The 20,630-nt window shown below is 40.0% G+C and overlaps 1 protein-coding gene across 1 annotated transcript; it reads left to right on the top strand.

Annotated features, from left to right (window-relative positions):
• The first annotated feature begins 9,961 nt into the window (after nt 1-9,961).
• Nucleotides 9,962-19,311, top strand: ufm1 (ubiquitin-fold modifier 1). Its single transcript, XM_034607016.1, has 6 exons — nt 9,962-10,047; nt 10,152-10,208; nt 12,533-12,590; nt 15,164-15,203; nt 16,991-17,023; nt 18,958-19,311. Coding segments are annotated over exons 1-6 (264 nt in total). The 5' UTR covers nt 9,962-10,045; the 3' UTR covers nt 19,032-19,311.
• The last annotated feature ends 1,319 nt before the right edge of the window (nt 19,312-20,630 follow it).

Below are 20,630 nucleotides of genomic sequence, written 5' to 3'. Positions count from 1 at the left end.
TGTGTGTGTGTGTGTGTGTGAGAGCGAAAGGCACATTGCGGAGTTAGACCTCCATTACTTCGGTAGCGCCTGCAGTTTCGCAGCCATCCAACCATTAAGCCTGTGATTGCTGAAGGAGGCCCTGGGTACACTCTGTACCGACACCCTGGTGCCAAACACAGCAGGCTGATCTTCACCAGCCTCGCAGCCTTAACTGTTTTTCACTCTCTTGCCATCTCGTGCTCTCTCTTACTAACATGGTTAAGTTTGAGCACGAGAATGTATTCAATCTTCTCCTGCGTCAGCTCCGGCCTTGTTATGCACCTGAGGGACGCGCCAGGCAAGTGCAACGCATTGAAAGTAAAGTAACTAATGTTAAGGCTGTTTGCTCGCTCAGCACTTATACGTTGACAAGGTGAATGAGACCCATTAGGTTTGGAGAAGCAGTATTAGGAACTTTGTTTTAACTTGAACCTTTGTTAGATATTTAATTAATGACCAGGAAATACAATTTACATTTAGTTGTCTGTGGTAATGCATTTCAAATAGAGCCACTTTCGATGCATACTTTCTGCCTCCTGTTAAAAACATGCATATATTTCTTCGAAACAAGAAAAGCAGGAAACAACTGTCAAGTATCATGTCGTTGTGGAAGAAGCAGCTGAAAGGTTACTCACCTGTAACGTCAGTGCTGTGCTGCTGCCGTCCTGTTGCACCGCTGCCACGACACCGACGCTGACCTTTATCTCCTGTTCGACACAGAAACACTCTTCCCTCTGCAACATCCTCAACCTCCACTGAATCACGTCTACACCTCTCAAAGCTCTTATCCCTGCTCTGTCTGAAAAGGAAACACGGGAGAGTAGAGTGGCACTTCAGAGCAAATATCTCCGCCAGGGACCAACCGTCACCTTAAATCCAATGACACTTCCCCAAAGTGCACTCAGAGATATCAGTCCTCCGAATATTTCAGATTTCTTTCCATCCAGATCCATCCTTTGTTCCTAGATATTTTATAAAAACCTTTCTTACGATGTCAAAATCTGTCGAGCAGTTTATTCATAATGCTGCTGGCAAACAAACATCAGCAGAGGTAACGAGGGAACCTGGAACTTATCTCTGATGAATGAATAGTTTTAGTTTGGAGGAAGACGTGCAGCAAAGTGCCGGGTCAGAACCGAACCTGCAGGACGACTCAATCCTCCGTCTGCCTGACTGAGTCGTGAACAAGCCGACAGCTGATTCTGATTTGTTCTCAACCTTTCTACCTCAGAGCATAAAGTGGCTGAACCTGGAATTCAAATTTACACTTACACTCCTGGAATAAGAGCTGTCTCCTCTGAAATATTTTCATTTTAGGGTGAATTAAAGCACCATTTCATCTTTTTTCTTTGTGAGTGACCTACAGCTTTCACAGTTTGATGCTCTTGATGCTTTGTGTCACTTCAGTAACAATGTTCACCAACAGGTTTTGATGTGCACTTTATGCCTCGTGCCTGACCCTCCCTTTCATCTCCGTTTAATCCTCTGGAAAACAGGAGCTTTTAGTGAAGCTATTATTAGTTTCTAATTCTGCCCGTTAAATTAAAATTCATCGTGGATACACCTGAAGTGTCATTGCTGGATTCACAATGAAAGCAAAGCCACTAGGCGGTCGGACGACACCCCTCCTCTTCTCTCCGTCTGTCCAGAGCATCACAGTGGATCTGACAGGACTTCAATTTAAATCTCAGCTCAGCTAGAAACATGCAGCTCTGCCTCATGTTAACTGCTGTCAAGTGTTACATCCGATGACAAGTCCCGTCCCCCGTTTATCAATTCCTGTGTCTCTGAGATCCCTCCACACTGCTGCAGGAACATTTTAATCAACCACATCACAGCACGCACTGAAAGAGAGGAAGGAATACACAGTAATGAAATATATAACAGGCGGCGCATGTTGCATATTCATTCGATATTCAATATGTGCATGTGGCCACTATATGGTGTAATACAGCTGCAGTAGGTAAACAACCAACAGGAACAGGAGGGTTAACTGAAGGGAAATGACATCCATGAAATTGATTATGAGCATGACAGCAACATAGCAATGATTTATGTGTGTGTGTGTGTGTGTGTGTGTGTGTGTGTGTGTGTGTGTGTGTGTGTGTGTGTGTGTGTGTGTGTGTGTGTGTGTGTGTGTGTGTGTGAGAGAGACGCTGGCCATCTGCAATGACCAGCTAGTGTTTACATGCCAGTAGATGGAGAAACATTCCTGCCAGACACATTAGAGCTAAACACAGCTCCTCAGCCATAAGTCAGTCATCAGTCCACCATCATCAATCTGTCTGACAAACAGACGGTGAGCAACTGTACATCATTTCTCCCATTTACGACACGACTCACGAAGCATTTCATTCCTATTTGTGATGGACATTCTTAGATCTATTTTGGTAATTTTCTTTTATTCTTTTTCACTCGTATTGTCTTATTTATGGGCCGCGCTAATCCAGGATGACGGTTAATCAGAGGAAGATTATCCAATTTCACGATTTGTGTTATAATACCGAGTCCCCATAGGACCCAAGGGTTCAGTGAGGAAGATAGGAAGATAGGAAACAGCTGGAGGAAGGTGCAGATAATCTCTGCGAGAGGAGACTCTGACTTTCCTGGAGACAGAAATAGAGGAAACCAGAATGGGAGCTTAGAGAGATGATAATACTCCTTTTTGCAAAAACAGCTTAAATCTGGCAATACGACGGTTAACGTGTTGACTTTACTTCAGCCTGGTCCCCCTGATGCATCCGGTATTGAGAAAAAGTGCTTGAGACATCATCTGTCTCCAGAATAAAAAGTAAAGGCTGGTTTATAGTCGCCGTATTAGTGTCGCCGGCGTGAGGTCGTGCGCCAGAAATGACGTTTCATGACGAAATGCCAGTTCACATGGTAAAGACGAGGCCTTTAGCTGCCGAGTCTGGAAGAACATGAGAGATCGCTTTGTTAAAGCCAAAAAAAGGTATTCTGGGTCTTCTGGTGACCCAGGGAGAAACAAAGGGGTCTTTCCAGTTCTGTTGGAGCTGGGATGGCACCAAGAGACTGAAAACATGTTTGAGTTGATGATAAGCAACAGTTAAAAATTCTTGTGCACAAATGCAATGTTTGGCTGTGTTTGCTATATTTGCTCGGCAGCCTACTTTCATTAATTTTGTTTTCTTTGTACGCCCACTAGAGGTCTCGGGGCATATTGCAATGTGCAACACGTTGACCACAATGCCTTTGTGCATGCTTGTAGTTTGCACACGATCACACGCCACAGTGTCTCACAAGGCTCAACTTCTTAAACCTTCCTGATTTGTCTAATTTACAAACTGATGCATAAATCTATCATTATGAATTTGTGCACATATTCATCGTACATCAACTCTAAATATTGTTATTGTTACAGTTAATGTAGATTCACATGCCTGAACAACTTTCTGCAGGTTCCTCTAAGAGAATTATCTGCATTATCCACGTTTCCTCTGAATGTGTATCTCTCCTCACTGCTAGTTGCATGTTATCATATAAATTTGGAAGGCATCTCTGAACCCAAAAGGATTTTGATAGTAAATAACACTGCAATGTTTACTTGTCGTATTATTTTGGGTAGAGTATTTTTAACAATACACAGTGTTCCCCACAAACAGCAGTATGTGTCCTCCAGTCTGAATCAGTTCTCAGCCCTGCATGGATGGTTGAGCTTGCAAAATAATACACAGTAAATATACACAGGCTGCAGTTTCATTAAATCGACAACATGAACAAACTCGATATGCACGACACAGAAGAGTTTAAACGACCACAGTGTAAATCCTATTGCATTCTTATCTAAGTATAATAATAATCCTCAACGACATTAAGTGTATCTTTGGAAATAGCAGAGTTTTAGTTGTTTATCCTTTTTATATGTTCTATTCATCAAATGATTCGACAAAGTTACTGTTTGGATGAATAAAATTGTTCTGGCAAGTTGGAAGAAGAAGATTTATTACAGGAGCTGAGTGTGTTAATCAATCTATTTCCACTGGTCTTTTAAAAGTTAATCATTTAATTATTCCGCAGAGCGTATTTGGCAGGTTCAGCTACATCGATGTCTGTTGCCAGTAAACCGTGCACAACTTAGTTTTCACTCATTAGACTGAGCCGTCTTAAGCACACAACCTGAAAAGGTCTGTGCAGCCTAATAACGAAAGTGTTAAGCAGGTTAGTATTGACTTCACAACCTCTCTAATTAATCTGCTCCGATGAGTCAAGTGAGGACAAAACCATCGCTGGTGCAAAGTCTGCATCTCCTCCTCCTGTGTGGATGCCTTTTTAAAAACATAGCATATAAAACGTCCAAATTTACAGCTCAGGCTTCTAAATAACTACTAACCCTTGTTTGGGATGCCAATCATGCCCCTTCCACACTATTTGTGTTGCAGCGTTTTCTTCCAGAAACAGATTATTTTCTCTATTCAACACACTGTAGTTGGTTGAGCCTGGAAGCGTGAGTGTGATGAGAAGAAGGGGACGGAGCTGTAATCATAGACGCTCTAATTGGTGCTTTAGGCCTCGTCTTCAGTGGCGTAGGCAGCTGAGACACAAATAGGTGCACTGCTCATGCTTACACACACACACACACACACACACACACACACACACACACACACACACACACACACACACACACGTATTATCTGTTCATACTATTTGTTGGAATAACCATGAGGCGTAGACAGCTGCACAAACCTGCTGGAGGAGTGATACTTTATATGGTTGTTAATGACAACGCTGCTTGTGGGAAACCTCTGAGCAACCTGCCGCATATAATGGTCTTACTGGTATTGATCCTGCAGGTGCTGCTGCTTCAGGTTTGACCTTTGGAGAGTTTGAGGAGGAGGGAGACATCAGCATAGAGCCACCTTAATCCCATTATGGCTACTCAACTGTAGACGGGACATGACAAATTGGATGCAGAGTTCTGAGGACGAGCGGAGAGAGGGGGGGGGATTGTGGTGCTGAATGGAGGAAGCCGTGAATGAAGAGATGTTTTAAAAAGGCTCATTACAGAAGGAAGGGAGAAGAGGAAGAGCTGAAAAGGAAAAGGACTAAAAATTCAACATTGAAAATGTTCCAACTTTTCTGTAAACATAGTGTTTGTGTTACTATACGATCAAATTAAACTTACGACCAAAACAAACAGCTAAGATCTGCATGAAAGTGTAAATAAACATTTTACACCTTTGTGATTCTAACACCTTTTACATATCGTGTAAAAACATACTGTGATCAGGCTGAAATTGAGGCTGCTGCTAATTATCTGTCCGACGTGTTGGTCGGTCACCAGGACGACACACACACACACGCGCACACACACACACACACACACACACACACACACACACACACACACACACACACACACACACACACACACACACACACACTCTCAGACTAGGACTTTGCATTGTCTACATTACTTATATTACTTTGAGACTGACATCTTAACGTTGGCTATTACTCAGCATTTTTTTGTTCCAGCTTGAGGGGAAGCTGGTGAAACTCAGGAATCTTTGAGTTACATCCTATATCTGACACTGAGGGTTTTGTGATGCATTTGTACACTAAGCATTTATTTTAATTTTAAATGACCCTAACTCTAACCTTCATAACCACAATTCACATCTCATCTAGAAATGTTTGTAATATATGTAAATCAAGAAATGAAGTTGTGCCTCATTAGGACGAGGCTTTGTTCCCAATGAGGTCCTGACAAGATAAGTATTTATGCTGGAAAAAGTCCTAAAGAGGTGACATGACACACACACACACACACACACACACACACACACACACACACACACACACACACACACACACTTCACAGATCACTGCTGTCTATTTCGTCTTGTCTATCTTCTCTCCTCACACATTGTTCTCCATCAGTCGTCTCCTTACTCCCATGTATTCGTGCATCCTTTTGTTCCACATTCAGCAGCTCCTGTTAGTCACCTCCGCTCCAGCCTGAATGAAGCATGTAATTAAAATCCCAGCCTGTCTGCTCGTCTCTCCGCTGTTGCCCTTAAACGTGCTTCTATCTCGACATGATCTTGACGCCTCTTTACTCACCTGAACCTGAGCGCCGGTCTGCTGAGCACACGCTGCTGCTGCTGCTGATGCTATCATGACGAGTATGATTATAGAAATACATTATTTACTTTGAAGAACTAACCATCAAGGAGAATAAGGTGGATTCCTTATGTAAAATGATGTTTGAAGACAAATATTAAAACACAAACATGTGTTTTTGCTCCAGTTGCTTTATTTATTTCCTAAACCCACAGAGCAGGCAACCAACTAAATTATTCTGTCATGCATCATTAGATGGTGGTAACTGTTTGTGTTTGTTTGACTTGTGATTTATTCCGTTTGGGCTCACTGCTCCACCAGGATAATGACTCGTCTCCTGAGGAGCATCTTGGGAATGCATTAAGATGGATCCATCAATAATATTCATGCCGCTACGAGGCGACGGAGCAGAGTTCTTTACAGTATCAGCATATTGTTGCTTTGCATACGTGTCGTGATGCGACTGTGTCATTGCACAACGTTCCCCTGAGTAACATTTCAACTGTTTGGAAAAGCTCCTTTGCTTATCGCGCCCTCTCTCCGTGTTAACACAGCGCGGGCAACTTACTCCCCAGCTCAAATTTAATTACAACTCAGTGTGCCGGGGATTATGCAAAGTAAGTAAACCTGGTAACAGTGACACACAGGGGTCGACTCCCGAGGTCTCTCTGCAACAGTTTTCACAGATTGTTATTCATCATCATCGTTTGTAAAAGATTAAGGACTTTTTCCACTAAGCAATTATCAGGGTGACACTTTAGGGTTATGACTCTTTGCTATAAAAAGGTTTATTTACAGATATATTTATTACAAACCAACAGTCTCAAGTTTAATATTTTCTTAATTGTCTTAATGACTAGAGGACATATCTACTAAATCTGTCATTTCATTTTGACATAGGAATTTTTATTTACATCTGCACCAAATTGCACACACTAAAAATCAGTCCCCTACAGGGTTTACATCACATTATGCATTTAACTATTTCAGGTTGGTGTTTTCACATTTTGGATTAAATGTTGCACGTGTGACATAGTGGACACAACTTTGAGTCATAATCAGACTTTGCTCTATAACAGGTAATCAGAGAATATAAATGGAATATTCTATTGGCAGCTCAGGATCACATCACTATCGGCACAATGTCTAAATCAGAATAATTCAGAGTATTGGTGTCCATGTAAATGTAGTCAATAATATACTGTATCTGTCAGGGCTGGTACACAGCGCTCAACGCAATCAGCTGGGTAACATGTGTTGAGTAGAAATACAACACACACACACACACACACACACAAACACACAAACACACACACACACACACACACACACACACACACACACGTCAAGTCAAACAGGTTGGGAGTAAAAAGGATTTGTAAAGATTAACAGCATGTCTTAAAAAAACAATAAAGAATGATGTGGGTTTCTAAGTGTTTTTCAATAGCGGCTGCAGACGATGAATTGAATTTACACACTGTTCACTTCAATACTCATGTTGCTTTGTTTGTTTTACTGGGTCACAGTGATGTTTATGTCTGTTCCTGAAGGTGAGCGTCTGTAGTCGTGTTAATATTAATACTAATCCAGTGAAAACATAATACAGAATGTTCATCAGTGGCCTTTTCTACCATGATGGCTGTTGTATGCACACAAGCACATGTATTATGCATGTACTGTGCACCTACTGTATTTGTGCATGTGTGTGAGTGTGTGTGAGTGTGTGTGAGTGTGTGCTGCCGCCTGCATAAGCAGCAGTATTAGCATTGATTACTCTTATATCTTTGCAGGTAATTGTCGTTTTTCTCCCTCTACCCACGAGACCTAGTGTTGGTATGTTAATAAACTCTGTCAGTGGAGGCTGCAGAGTGAACGCAGCGCCTGTGTTTTGCATTTTGAACACAGTCTCAGGCCTCCAGCACGAGGTCTGAGAGTAAAAATAAAGGCAATGTCGTATTTTCAACTCTAATTTCAGCTTCAAAACTAATATTTCTCCTATGCCACAGTCAGTGGAAAAACAGTCGGTCCCTTTATTACCGAACCTCCTCGCAATTATCTAATTCTCTTTTGGAGAATGAGATCAGGCAAGAAACTTCAATTATTAAGCAGTGTGCTGTGTCCTGAATACGCCGAAGGAAGTCACCATCTTTGTGCCAATTGTATAATGTTTAAAAGAAAAATGCCTCGTCTGCTTTTCTTTTATGTCTAGACTTATTAAAATATCTATAAAATACTTCAATAGGAAGAGACATCCTGCACAGTATATTTTCTCCACGCTGCCTTTGTTGCATATGCCTCTATATAGGTCTCCTTCTTTTGTTCTTTCCCCAGCGTTACCACAGCCTCCTCTGCGTCTGTACTCCGTTCTGGAGAGGACCCATCACTAAAATCCCCTGAGGTGTGTGCCTGAGCGTCTGGATTGTAACTCTGAGTCATCATAATACGTCTGCTCCCATTCTGTTTGCTGTGTGTCATTCCACTGTCGACACTGCACATCCACCTCTTTCCCTGTGTCTCACTACATGTGGTGCAGCAGCAGCAGGAGGTGAACTGGCATGAAAAAAACATGAGCTTCAACTCACATCTTAATATTCATGTGTGATTTGTCGTATTTTCACAGCTGTAACTTTTCCCACTGTTGTTACATGAGGAGTCAGTGTGTCACTTAAATGTGAATTAACAGTTTATTTGAGGCAGAACAAAAAAGTGGACATTAGAAAACATGACAAACATATTTGCTCTTGTGAATCTAATTCATCGATGAGACTTTTTGATAAAATGACGAAGAACAACCAAAAAACCTGACTGGGATTAGATCTGATCAAGTATCTACACACACGGTCTCTTTTAAACTTCCTGTCAGCTACAGAACTCGCTCCTTCTCATCCGTCACCAACTGTTCACACGTGTAATCATCCAAACTCATATTAAACCTGAACGAGGCCTGGATCTGGTTCATATTTCTGGTTTGGTTCCATGAAAACAATGAGAAGCCTGATGTGTGTAACTTTGATATTCAGGATTTTCATAGTTTAATGATTAATTAACTAGGCTCAAATACTTGGTTCGGTGGCTTGTTGTGCAAATGGTCAATGCAAACAGAGACATGCCCCTTTGTTACAAGTTACATCACCCTGGATACACAGAGATATGGAATAAAATTATGATTTTACACTTTCAGCTCTTTCAATTGACTATTTGGACTTTTAATTTTAATCATGGCCACAAATACCCTCCATACATTCTGATATATAATCGTTTTTAATGCCAAATCTAACATGGCGGACATCTGACTGATTCCTGATAACCAAACAAACAATATTAAACTGTGGAGAAAATGTAAAGTTCACCAGTGACTTCATTAAAAAGACTGATGTGATGTCTTAGTGGAAAAGTTCTTAACTTTTCTACATGACATTCAGGGTTAAATGACCGAGTGGCAACATGTTGTGTCCAAAACAAACAAACAAACAAACAAACAAACAGGTTCAAATTGATTTACTCTAAGAGTCTAATAACACATGAAGCCGGTAAGAAGGAACATTTAACATTTATAATACTATTTAATTGGGGGAAAAGTTTGAAGTTTAAAGTTATAAATGTGCAATTTGATCTTTGAGATCTATCTCCATTCATTTGAATAGGCGCTCAATGTGAGTGCGCTTTACTGCTGACATTTACGGTAAATCTTAGTCGTCTAGTGTGATGCCTGTCAATTATTAGCACAAACTATAGCCTTTTTTTTATTCTCACACGTAAATTTAAAAGATTGAAGATTTATAACAATGCTAAAAATATTTCAATACACATAAAACCAGCATATAGATTATTAAATATGTGTTTAAAAACCACTAACGGGATGACGTGTGTGTCGTGGGTCCTTCGGACTTCCGGGTGTGTGTAAACAGGCTGCTGACTGAATCGCCTCTTAAACAAAATGTGAGTTTTCTTCCCGCTCCGAGTGAAAATGTCTCCGAACATGTTCCACATTGAATAACCCAACATGGCGCTGATGCTAACTGTGGTTTCGTTTCCGCCCTCAGGTCTAAAGTCACGTTTAAAATCACCCTGACGTCGGATCCGCGGCTGCCGTACAAAGTGTGAGTGTGTTTCACTGACAGTTCAGCAAACACCTTTTATCTGTTACCTCCTAAATCCTTCGTTTCCACGTTACCGCTAAACAACGTGTCTGCTCGTTGCTAATGTGGAAGCTAACCGGCTTTTTAACTAGAGCTACGTGCACTGTGGTCAATAGAGAACAGCTGTTTCCATTCACTGTTTACTTCCCCTCTGATTAGATGTTTTCTATTAATGACACGTGGTCATAATGATGTCACTTGGATGTGTGACCCTACACGTGGTGTTCACAGGTTGTCATAGATGTGTGTTTAATGGATCTTTAACTCATGCATCTGTGTGGTAACCTCACATTTTCATCTCTAAAATGTGACAATGCATTTTTATTTTATCCATCTTCACAAAACAAGCTACTGAATTGGATTTGGAATCAGCAGGAAGGAGCCGAGCAACAGAAATATTCCCCACTTGTGGCAGAATGTAATAATAATAATGTAAATTCATATTCAAACTCATCAAACCATTCAGTTACCATCTCTCAGGGGTAAACAGCGTTGCAGCCAAATCCAATACCATTAAAGTAAATGAGGATCAATTCTTCAAACGTAAAAAGACTGCAGAATAAACTAAATGCTTCCCTAACAGCGACATTCAGGCTAAAAACACGGTGTAAATGACACTTTTTCGAGGGTCAAATTTGATTGTCGGGGCCTACGGACACTGGGAAATTGATCCCCAGTTACTTCAATTGTGTTGGATTTGGCTGCAAAAACATTCACCCACTTAAACCCACCCCTCAGCATAGTGGTAAATAAATAAAGAGTGAATATTATTTTTTCTGTGAACTGTCCCTTTAAGTAATACAATTCACTATATATACTGTTTTTGAAGCAGATTTGATTCGTCTGCTACTGTTTTCCACAAATGTTATTAGGAAGATTTTCAATCAATCAATCAGTCCAATTCTGTTCGTATCGCCCATATTCACAAATTGTAATTTATCTCATAGGGCTTAACAAGGTGCAACATCCTCTGTCGTTAATCCTCAACAAGAGTGAGGAAAAACTACCAAAAACCAACCTTTTACCAGGGGAAAACACATAGAAACCTCAGAGAAAGACACATGTGAGGGATCCCTCTCCCTTGATTAAAATAAACAGTTTGTAACATAATGGAAAAGTGTGTTTAAAGTATTTGTACATAAGAAAATGTCTGATAGCGACGAAGGGAGCAGCAATGACACATGAAATGAGAGTTGTCAGTAATGGTAGAGTGTGAGTGAGTAGTCGTATTGTAGAATCAGCTGCTGCCACGGCAGCGTGTTTCTCAATAGTCCAGATACGACCTGACTCAAGCCAACAAAACCATTGAAGAGGTAGATTTTCCCAGTGATATACGCAGCAGACCATTCGATTGAGTACCAAGGATACACTGGTGGAATTCTTTTAATGAATTTACATTGTGAACGAACAGGGGCTGAATCCCTCATGTGCAAATCAAACTGTTCATCTACCATCGGTCAAACATAGATGATGAAATCAGGAACAATAATGTTAGTTAAACTTCAGAATGTATTTTTTGAAACATTTCCTTTATTTTTACTAAATGCATTTTAAGTTTTCCCAAAGTAGCTTCACTTCGAATTTTGATCTGTGCCACTGCAAAATAAAGTAGCTGAAAAACATCAGTGAAGGTCAAATCTGTAATGAGTTGAGAGTCTGTGCTGCTGCTACTGTCTCAGCACAAATAAAGGGATGATGGTGAAAGTAAATGAGGCGACGTGTTAAATCTGGCATAGAGATGAACTCTAGCTCATTGTCCGTCTGTTCAGATAAAGAAGTTCCCCCTCACTCTCTCAGGTGAGACCGTGGGATGGGTTCTGTTAACACTCAGCTCAAGCTGCAGCTCATGTTCGGCTCCTCTCTCAGCTACTTGCTGTTCTGACTGTGTCCATTGATTTTTTGCCCTCCACCACCTCGGCTCCCTCCATGTTGCTTTATTTAGGGATCGTATCACTTGGCTTCTTTTTTTATCGCACATCTCGGCAAAATATATCTCTTGGATTTTTGTTTTTGTTGTTGTTGTTGCCCTCGGGGGTTCTTTGCTCCCAGCTGAAAACTGAACTGCACAAGTCACTGGAGAAGCAACCGACTGAAAGTGTCAGCTACAGATTTCCACTGGAGATAAGTTGTAGTTGTGAATCCCTCGAGCAGAAAGCAAAGCAGGTGTTTGTCGATCAAAGATATGATATTTAAATTAAGAAGTCCTCCTTTTAAAAAAAAGTTACAAATCAAAACATGCTGGATTTTATGGTGTTTTAAAAATCCTGATTTTGTTTTTATTCCAGACTGAGTGTTCCAGACAGCACGCCATTCACTGCAGTTTTGAAGTTTGCAGCTGAAGAGGTACGTTTTTTTTTTTTTGTTCTTCTAAACTATACTATAAATATACAATATAATTACCAAGTATAACTCTTCCAACTCTTTAGTACTGAGATCTCATGGGAATTAAGGCTCAACATATTGCAGATGAATATGGATGTACATATGGTCGAGGCTGTGTAAACATGTTTGAGATCATCTGTAGTGTCACCATCGCACAGCTTTGTTCCTCAGAGTGCGTTTTTTTTTTTTTGTTCATGCCATCTGCTCAATACATATGTTGGTCACAATTATTTTATTATTTATTTATGATTCACTGCATATACAAATATTAATAATTAACATCAGAATATCTTCACAGCAAGATTCAGAAACAAACAAATAAGTCGTTACCAAATTTGTTTCTAAAGCAAATTTAAGGGATTGTCATCAAGGATGTTTTATATTTTCATGATGAGACATAAATATAAACCAATAAATCCTTTTCTCTTTTGTTTTGGTGTCAACTGTTAAATGATGATACCCAGTAGTTATCAGGCTCTAATCTCAGTCTGACCTACAAAGCTTGATAATTGTGCAAATTTGGTGTCAGCAATTACACATGACCTTTTCTAAACTGAAATTAAGTCCCAGAGCTGTGATTGGTTCAGACACAGGAAGTCTTCCAGCCAGGTTTTTCACTCATCTTTCTCAATTGGCTTGTATTTTAATCGATGCAGTTGTCTGTGCAGGTCGTGTAATGTCCCACATGTCACATACTTTAACCCACCGACTCTTTTTAGGCTCTGCTTTCTTCCATTTTACCAACATGAACACATCAGCATCACTGTGGCTGATGCCTCTGACGCTGATGTGCTGCTTTTATAATGTGCAGACAGGGTGTTGACGAGCTGCTGTTGAAAACCAGGACACTGATGAAGCATCCTTTTCACATTTCATACCTGGCCTTGTGTGGTCTCCTGATGGAGGCTCCATTAACCCAATAGAGGCCGTTGAGTCAGAGCATCCGTATTATTCTAATCAAAGCACTGGGTTGCAGCTTTTTCTCTGTAAGAACCTCACTTGTCAGAGTGGTTTGTAATGTTAAATGTGATTTAGCCTTTTATTCAACAGGTGTTTATCTTAATCCCATGTTGATCGATATAAGAGCCTGATTGATTTATAGGTTAACCAATAAAAACGTCAGATATGAGCCTTTCACAGACAAAACGGTATCAGAGTTTACTTTTATTTTATAGATTAAACAATGCAGAAAAGATGTACATTTATCTTATTAAAAAATATATTTATTTTCTTAATTTAAGTTCTATGTATTTGGTTGTATTTGTATTTTCTTTTAATTATATTCTTTTTTTATAATAAAGCTTATGATTAAACTGTAGAAAATCAAACCACAATTAGACATCTTAAGAATCATTAACATTAATAGTTTATTGGTAGTATATACAAGATAATAATACTAGTAATGCATCAATATCTGTCTGGCGCTAGTCATTATAACAGAAAGAGAGAAAACTTATAGATTTACAAATAACAGAAACGTTATCACCCGAAAGACGTAACTGAAAATGTAAATTATTATATTCAGAAATCAGCAGCTCAGGATTCAGAACACTTTGATGATTCTTTTTTACTTAAACCATTTCCAAACTATCTTTTATCCGCCGGTTTTATGTGATATCAAACAAAGCTCCGTCCACATGTGTCCCTGTTTGATCCAACGTGTTTCTCCTGTGTGCTGCCTGTGGTACCTGGCAGCAGTTTGCTGAGCCGCACTCTGCTAACCCTATCTCCCTGGCGACAGACTGATCCCTCCATCTTTTTATTTTTTTTTTCAACAAATCCCAGCAGCCCTCATACCCCTCGCATGAACACTGAAGTAGGATGTATTGTGACCAGGCTGAGTGATTTTCTTCCAGAATTTCAAGCGTGGCTATCTTTCCCTCAGGCTCTCTCTCTCTCTCTCTCTCTCTCTCTCTCTCTCTCTCTCTCTCTCTCTCTCTCTCTCTCTCTCTCTCTCTCTCTCTCTCTCTCTCTCTCTCTCTCTCTCTCTCTCTCTCTCTCTCTCTCTCTCTCTCTCTCTCTCTCTCTCTCTCTCTCTCTCTCTCTCTCTCTCTCTCTCTCTCTCTCTCTCTCTCTCTCTCTCTCTCTCTCTCTCTCTCTCTCTCTCTCTCTCTCTCTCTCTCTCTCTCTCTCTCTCTCTCTCTCTCTCTCTCTCTCTCTCTCTGTGTGTGTGTGTGTGAGATAAGCGTCAAAGTTGGCAGACAAAAGATTCAAAACACACTACACAGCAGTTTCTTTTCCCTTTCTTCATCTTCACAGACTTCAATTTTTTTTCTGAAGACGTCATAACAGCAGCTCCTGTTTTCTGAAGCTGTCACCGAACAGTGTGTGTATCTCTTTGCGCTGACTCAGTGGATGAAGCTTCTCGCCTTGATGATTTATTCACACCTTGTTTCAGCCCAAGTGAAGTTGGGTTGCAACGTGTTGCAAAATATTTTGAGTGCTGCTAAAATTCGCGAAATGTCAAAGAGTAGCTTCTGTTTCTTTAAGTTGAGTTTGATCATTGATCTTTGATTGTTTTTTCCCTTTCACAGTTCAAAGTGCCATCAGCAACCAGTGCAATAATAACAAATGGTGAGTCAATGCTTTTTTTTAAAGTGTCTTTGGCAAACTAACTGCAAAAGTGAGACGTTTACTAGACGTGTCTTACACCAGAGACAGACCCTCGTTCTCCAGACAGAGATGTTTGGAAACCCAGATAAGATTTAAAACCTCAGCACCGAGCTGGAAGGATTTGACGGCGCTCTAACAAAATCATGGGGAGCTTACGACAAGTCTTTGAACTGCAGAGTGATGCTGAAGTAAGGTGATGACGTAAAGACTGTGGAGTCAGATCATGAATCAGTGAAAGATCCTCCTGCAAATTGTCACTTCAACATAGTCATCTGTTTTTATTACAAATTAAAGCTTAAAGGATTTATTGAAAGACTCTGTACAGTAGCTCCCAGATACAAGTTAAAGACAAATTTGTTTATTTAAAAGAGAACATGATTTGTTGCCTTGCTGTTTTTGAAGTCTTTTCTGCCATTTCACATTGACAGACCCCATTTTCTCAAAGAGGGGATATGAGTTACTGATCATATATGAAAGACATATGGATTTAGAATGACTCTCAGTAGAGCGTATAGCACCAAGGCCCAACAATCCCATTAAGGTTAATCAAGCTGCACCAAATTTCATTCAGGCATCTGTTCTCTTAATTTGCCAGTTTTTTTTTTTTTTCATCAAGATGCATGAATTATTCCCTGGATCCGTCCCCTGGTCTAGATCTGCACCTAAATGTATTTGGTTCTATCCTGACCCATATCCAGCAAGTTTCATGGAAATCTGTCCAGTAGTTTTTACATAATCTTTCTTACTATTAAACCAGACAGGGGTGAAAACATATGGCGGAGTTAATGAATGGAACATTTAATGATGTAGTGTATATATATTAATTTCCTGAAGTTTTAAAGGAGAATCTCTGCGATTCCCTGTCTCTTTACTTCTAGAGGCAGTTTTCACCATCAGCGTCTCAGAGTACGAGTATTACTCATTACTGCTTTTAATTCTGCTCCACCTCTATTGATCTGTATCGGCTACCAGCTGGAGCTGTGAAAGTGCTGACGCCACTTATCTCAGCCCCCGAATCCCACTTTGTTTGCTCATTAGAGACGAGTCAGCTCGGAATTGGTCCTAAATTAAAGATTTACGATGCTGATGTTCAAAAAACTCTTATTTACTTGATTTACTGCTACTGGTGTTTATTTTTAATCCAGTTGAAATGTGATGATTTGACTCGATACTTGCAACATAAAGTGTGGAAGCTAAAATATACAACTAAATTCAAGCTGTTTGAAATCTGGCCTTCAAAACAAAGAAAGAGTTTCTATCAAGTACCAAACAGACGCATGTCTTAAATTACCTGAGCCTTTAAAATGTTCAGGTACCGAACACCTGAAGCCACAAGTAAATTATCACAGGAACAAATCACAGTAAATTGTGGCTGCTAGATGGAAACATGTTTAATTCATTAAACTGTGAAGCACGATGTCTGTTTACGTCCTGTGTCAACATGTCCAACGTGTTTCCTCACCTTGTGTAGAGGTGAGTCATAAAGTGTGGAACCATATTGGACATTGGATTTGTATTTAAATGGCTTTTTTAGTTCTCCAGTCACAGAATTAATAAGTGGTCTGTTATTATTCCAAATGGAATTGCCTGCTGCTGAGGCACGAGCCCCTTTTTGTTGCCTCGCGCAACATCATTATGGATAAACTGATGATATTGTAAATAGTCTTCATTTCTGCGCTGCTCATTTGCATCACAATCTCTTCCTTTTACACTGCTGTTGTTTTCTCTGTTTCTCTGTTGCCTCGCAGACGGAATAGGAATCAACCCTGCCCAGACAGCAGGTGAGTTGTTGGTTTGGAGCCTCGGATAATCTTTGAAAAGCTGCTGTTTCTCAACATTTTATTTGTTCTGTCACAAAAAAAGCCTCTCGAGATGCTGTAAGAGGTTTTAATTCTTCTGTTCAGTTTTTTTTTTTTTAAGGTTCTTTGAAGTAACCTCAGCCAATAAAGAACTAAAATAAAGCTTCTTTCACGGTACACTTTGGTAATGCTGGTGGCAATGCATTTATAATAGAATTAATAAGATCACTTTGATAAGGCTGCGAGAGGCAGGGACATGTGGGTGGTTCCACGAAGGAATGTTAAGAAATTTAAGGATTAACACAGAAATCCTCACTCACGGCAACATCACAAATCAGTGTGGGATGTGGATCAAGGTTATTTAAGTCGAGTTTGAAACATAAACTTAACATAAAGATGGAGGATGAAACGCAAAAGAGTTAAGAAATAAATAAATTTGCTGAAGCTGAAGCAAAGCACAATAAGCCAGAGTATAGACTTGTTTGATTAAGTTTCTGTTCTGATCTAACTGGAGTTTAATGAAATCTGCTTTGTACAACTGAATTCTCTAAACATGAGCTTTAAACTGCATCTGTGTTTGAGCCTCAGAGTTGTTTATATGAAACTGGTGTTAACTGAGTCATGAATTTACATGCTGAGCCCCGAGAGGTTGTATTTAATGTTAAACGTAATTAAAAAGTGACCTCTGACTGGAGGCGAACTAGATGCACCCGGCTGTTTAGTCAGAAATAACTTTGACTTGAGATTCCCACAATATTGCTGAGCCTCAGTGAATCACTTTTTCTCCGTGTCAGCCTCCGGTGTGTTTCCCTGAGGTTCATAATCAAAGTGTAGCCCACCTCTCCTTATGTAAGTCCTCAACAACGCCAGTTAACACATGACTGGGTTTTCTGCATGCAGCAGGATAAGGTGATGTCTGCTTTGACCAAAGGCAAGATTGGGTTTTCAATGCTCAGAAAGGAAATGAGTGGTTGGCATTCACAGCGGCTTTTTTATCTGTACAACATCCATGCTGTGTGCTGCCAAGAATAAGCCTGAGGTCAGACACCTCTGTCTCGTTGCCTTTTTTCACCCGGCCGCCTCATGTTCATGGGACTGAGGACACGCTGGAAACGGACGCGGTGTAATTTTACAACCATTTTCTCTTCACACGTCTTTATTAAAGGTCGACATCACACGTGTCCAGTGGAATAACAGAGGTGCACTTACACTGATGGTCCCGGGAATGAGTTATGTATGACCTGTCAGCGTGATTCCTGACTGAGAGAGTGAATAAATGAATTGGATTGCTTTGGGTCCAAACTGCAGTATTATACATTATTTATTCACTTCTTAATAAATTGATGCTGGAGATGGACAAATAGGCTGAAAAATGGGCACCAGAAAAATTGTTTTATTTGTCAGATTAGAAATCTGTCTGACCTCATTTCTGAAATTGTAAATTAAACTAAATGGATTTGTAACCAACTATGTAAACAAATCTATTAATCCTTGTATCAACTTTTAAAGCAACACTATGCAACTTTTGGCCCAACAGAGTTCATCACCACCTGTGGCTGCAGAGGGCGCTGTTGCTCAGTAAAAGTTACATATTTTTGCTTTAAATTTATTTATTGTAGATTTAACACAGATTAAAAAAAAGAATCATCAGCATTTTCATATCGTATCACAACAAGATTCAATATTCGTCATCTAAAAGATGAAATCTTAACAGAAATAGGTGAAATTAATAAACAATGGAGGAAGAAATACAGCTTTATTCAATGAATCTGAGTAATGATAACCAAATTTGAGTTTTCCCAATGTTTCCCCTGTTTTAAATGAATCATCATTTCTGATAGAGAAATTGTATCTTTTGAGGAAAAGTGCGTTCCACCAACTGTGATCTTTATGTGCTGCTCTGTCCTGTGTTGCAGGAAATGTGTTTCTAAAACACGGCTCGGAGCTTCGCATCATTCCCAGAGACAGAGTGGGAGGACAAGTAGACTGATGCTGCGTTTCCTCGTTGACGGCGTAATGACTCATCCGGCAGAATCATCTAACACTTGACACCTGGGAAACTCCTCAGCGTGTGTCGTAATTATTTCTCTGGCCCACAACTGACAGTGACTCACATGAGAATATATATATATATTTAAACTTGACGATGACTTACACTCACACTTGCATGGTCCCTGCTTCTTCAGTCATTTTATCTCCATCCGTAAGTGTTGTTCCATCAGAAGATTGGAATCATTACCCAGAATTCCCAGCGATACCATGTCATCATTATAGACCAGGGGTATTCAACTAAAATTTAAAGAGGTCCAGTTAGAGAAAATTTCTTGAAGCAAAGGTCCGGAAGATCATAATGTCTAACTATTTAGTGTGATATATATTTAAGTAGCCTCGTAGTTGTATCAACATCTGCATGTACTAAATACCTGACTGTCAAATCAAATGAATTCAGTACGATTCAAAAACTTTTTGACAATATTTATTGTCACGTAACAAAGAACTGAACATATATGTATGATTGCTGATATATATATAATGTTCTCTCATTAACTAAATAAAAGTAGGGCTGCCTTTCAAAATAAGAGAAAATAAATAAGGTTCAAATAAAGGGCTTAACTTCAGAAAAATAAAATAAAGGGAGCAAAAGCTTGAATTTCCCTTTTTCTGTTTCACATCTTGACTCAAAAGTCTCAACCAATTTTACAGATAATAAATCTCAACACATCTTAACAATTGAACAGTTTTAGAATCACTTTCTTCCCCTCTTATATCCCACTCCCCCACTTTGTTCGTCTGTTTCTCTCCCTTTCTCCGTCTCACTCCTGTTTCTCCACTTTCTCCGTCTCACTCCTCTGTTTCTCTCCCTTTCTCCGTCTCACTCCTCTGTTTCTCTCCCTTTCTCTGTCTCACTCCTGTTTCGCTCCCTTTCTCCGTCTCACTCCTCTGTTTCTCTCCCTTTCTCCGTCTCACTCCTGTTTCTCTCCCTTTCTCCGTCTCACTCCTCTGTATCTCTCCCTTTCTCCGTCTCACTCCTCTGTATCTCTCCCTTTGTTTTCTCTACCTGTATCTCTATCTGTCTTTTTCTTTCTACCGTCTTCTCATGTGTAACTTGCCTCTAACTCTCATCTGTCTGCACTGTAGAGTCGCAATGTTTACCGCCTGGAATGCACAGACTTGATTGGCTGAGTAGTATCACGTGGGATGGCTTAACTCGCATGCAATTGGTCTGTGCGTTTCTCATCCGCTAAACCACTACCGTAAAGACTACAAAAGTCCGTACGGGACGGCTTCTGGGTCCGGACCCGGACCGCGGTCCGCCTGTTAGTGACCTCTGTTATAGACAAACACAGCAGATGCATCCTGGGAAACACTTTAGCAAAGATCAAGAAACGACTGAGTCAACAGTAGTTTTTCTACCTTTGTAAATGACAATAAACATGACTAACAGTACGTCCCTGTTTTGCAATGTCTATTTTTCTTTTTAATAGCATTGTTAATATATTAATGTTAATGTAAAAGATAAAGTTTAACATGCTTTTAACAACCATTTTATTGGATGTTGGTAAAAATGTCTGTTCACATTATTGTTTTT

The sequence above is a fragment of the Hippoglossus hippoglossus genome, chromosome 14, assembly GCF_009819705.1.
Source record: "Hippoglossus hippoglossus isolate fHipHip1 chromosome 14, fHipHip1.pri, whole genome shotgun sequence".
Taxonomy (NCBI): Eukaryota; Metazoa; Chordata; class Actinopteri; order Pleuronectiformes; family Pleuronectidae; genus Hippoglossus; species Hippoglossus hippoglossus.
This window is presented reverse-complemented; position numbering and strand designations above follow the sequence as displayed.

Bases quoted from the DNA above. Each gene is read 5' to 3' on its own strand.
- ufm1 (XM_034607016.1), top strand. The intron at 12,591-15,163 runs GTACGTTTTTTT...TCCCTTTCACAG, and splicing joins TGAAGTTTGCAGCTGAAGAG to TTCAAAGTGCCATCAGCAAC. The intron at 17,024-18,957 runs GTGAGTTGTTGG...CCTGTGTTGCAG, and splicing joins CAACCCTGCCCAGACAGCAG to GAAATGTGTTTCTAAAACAC.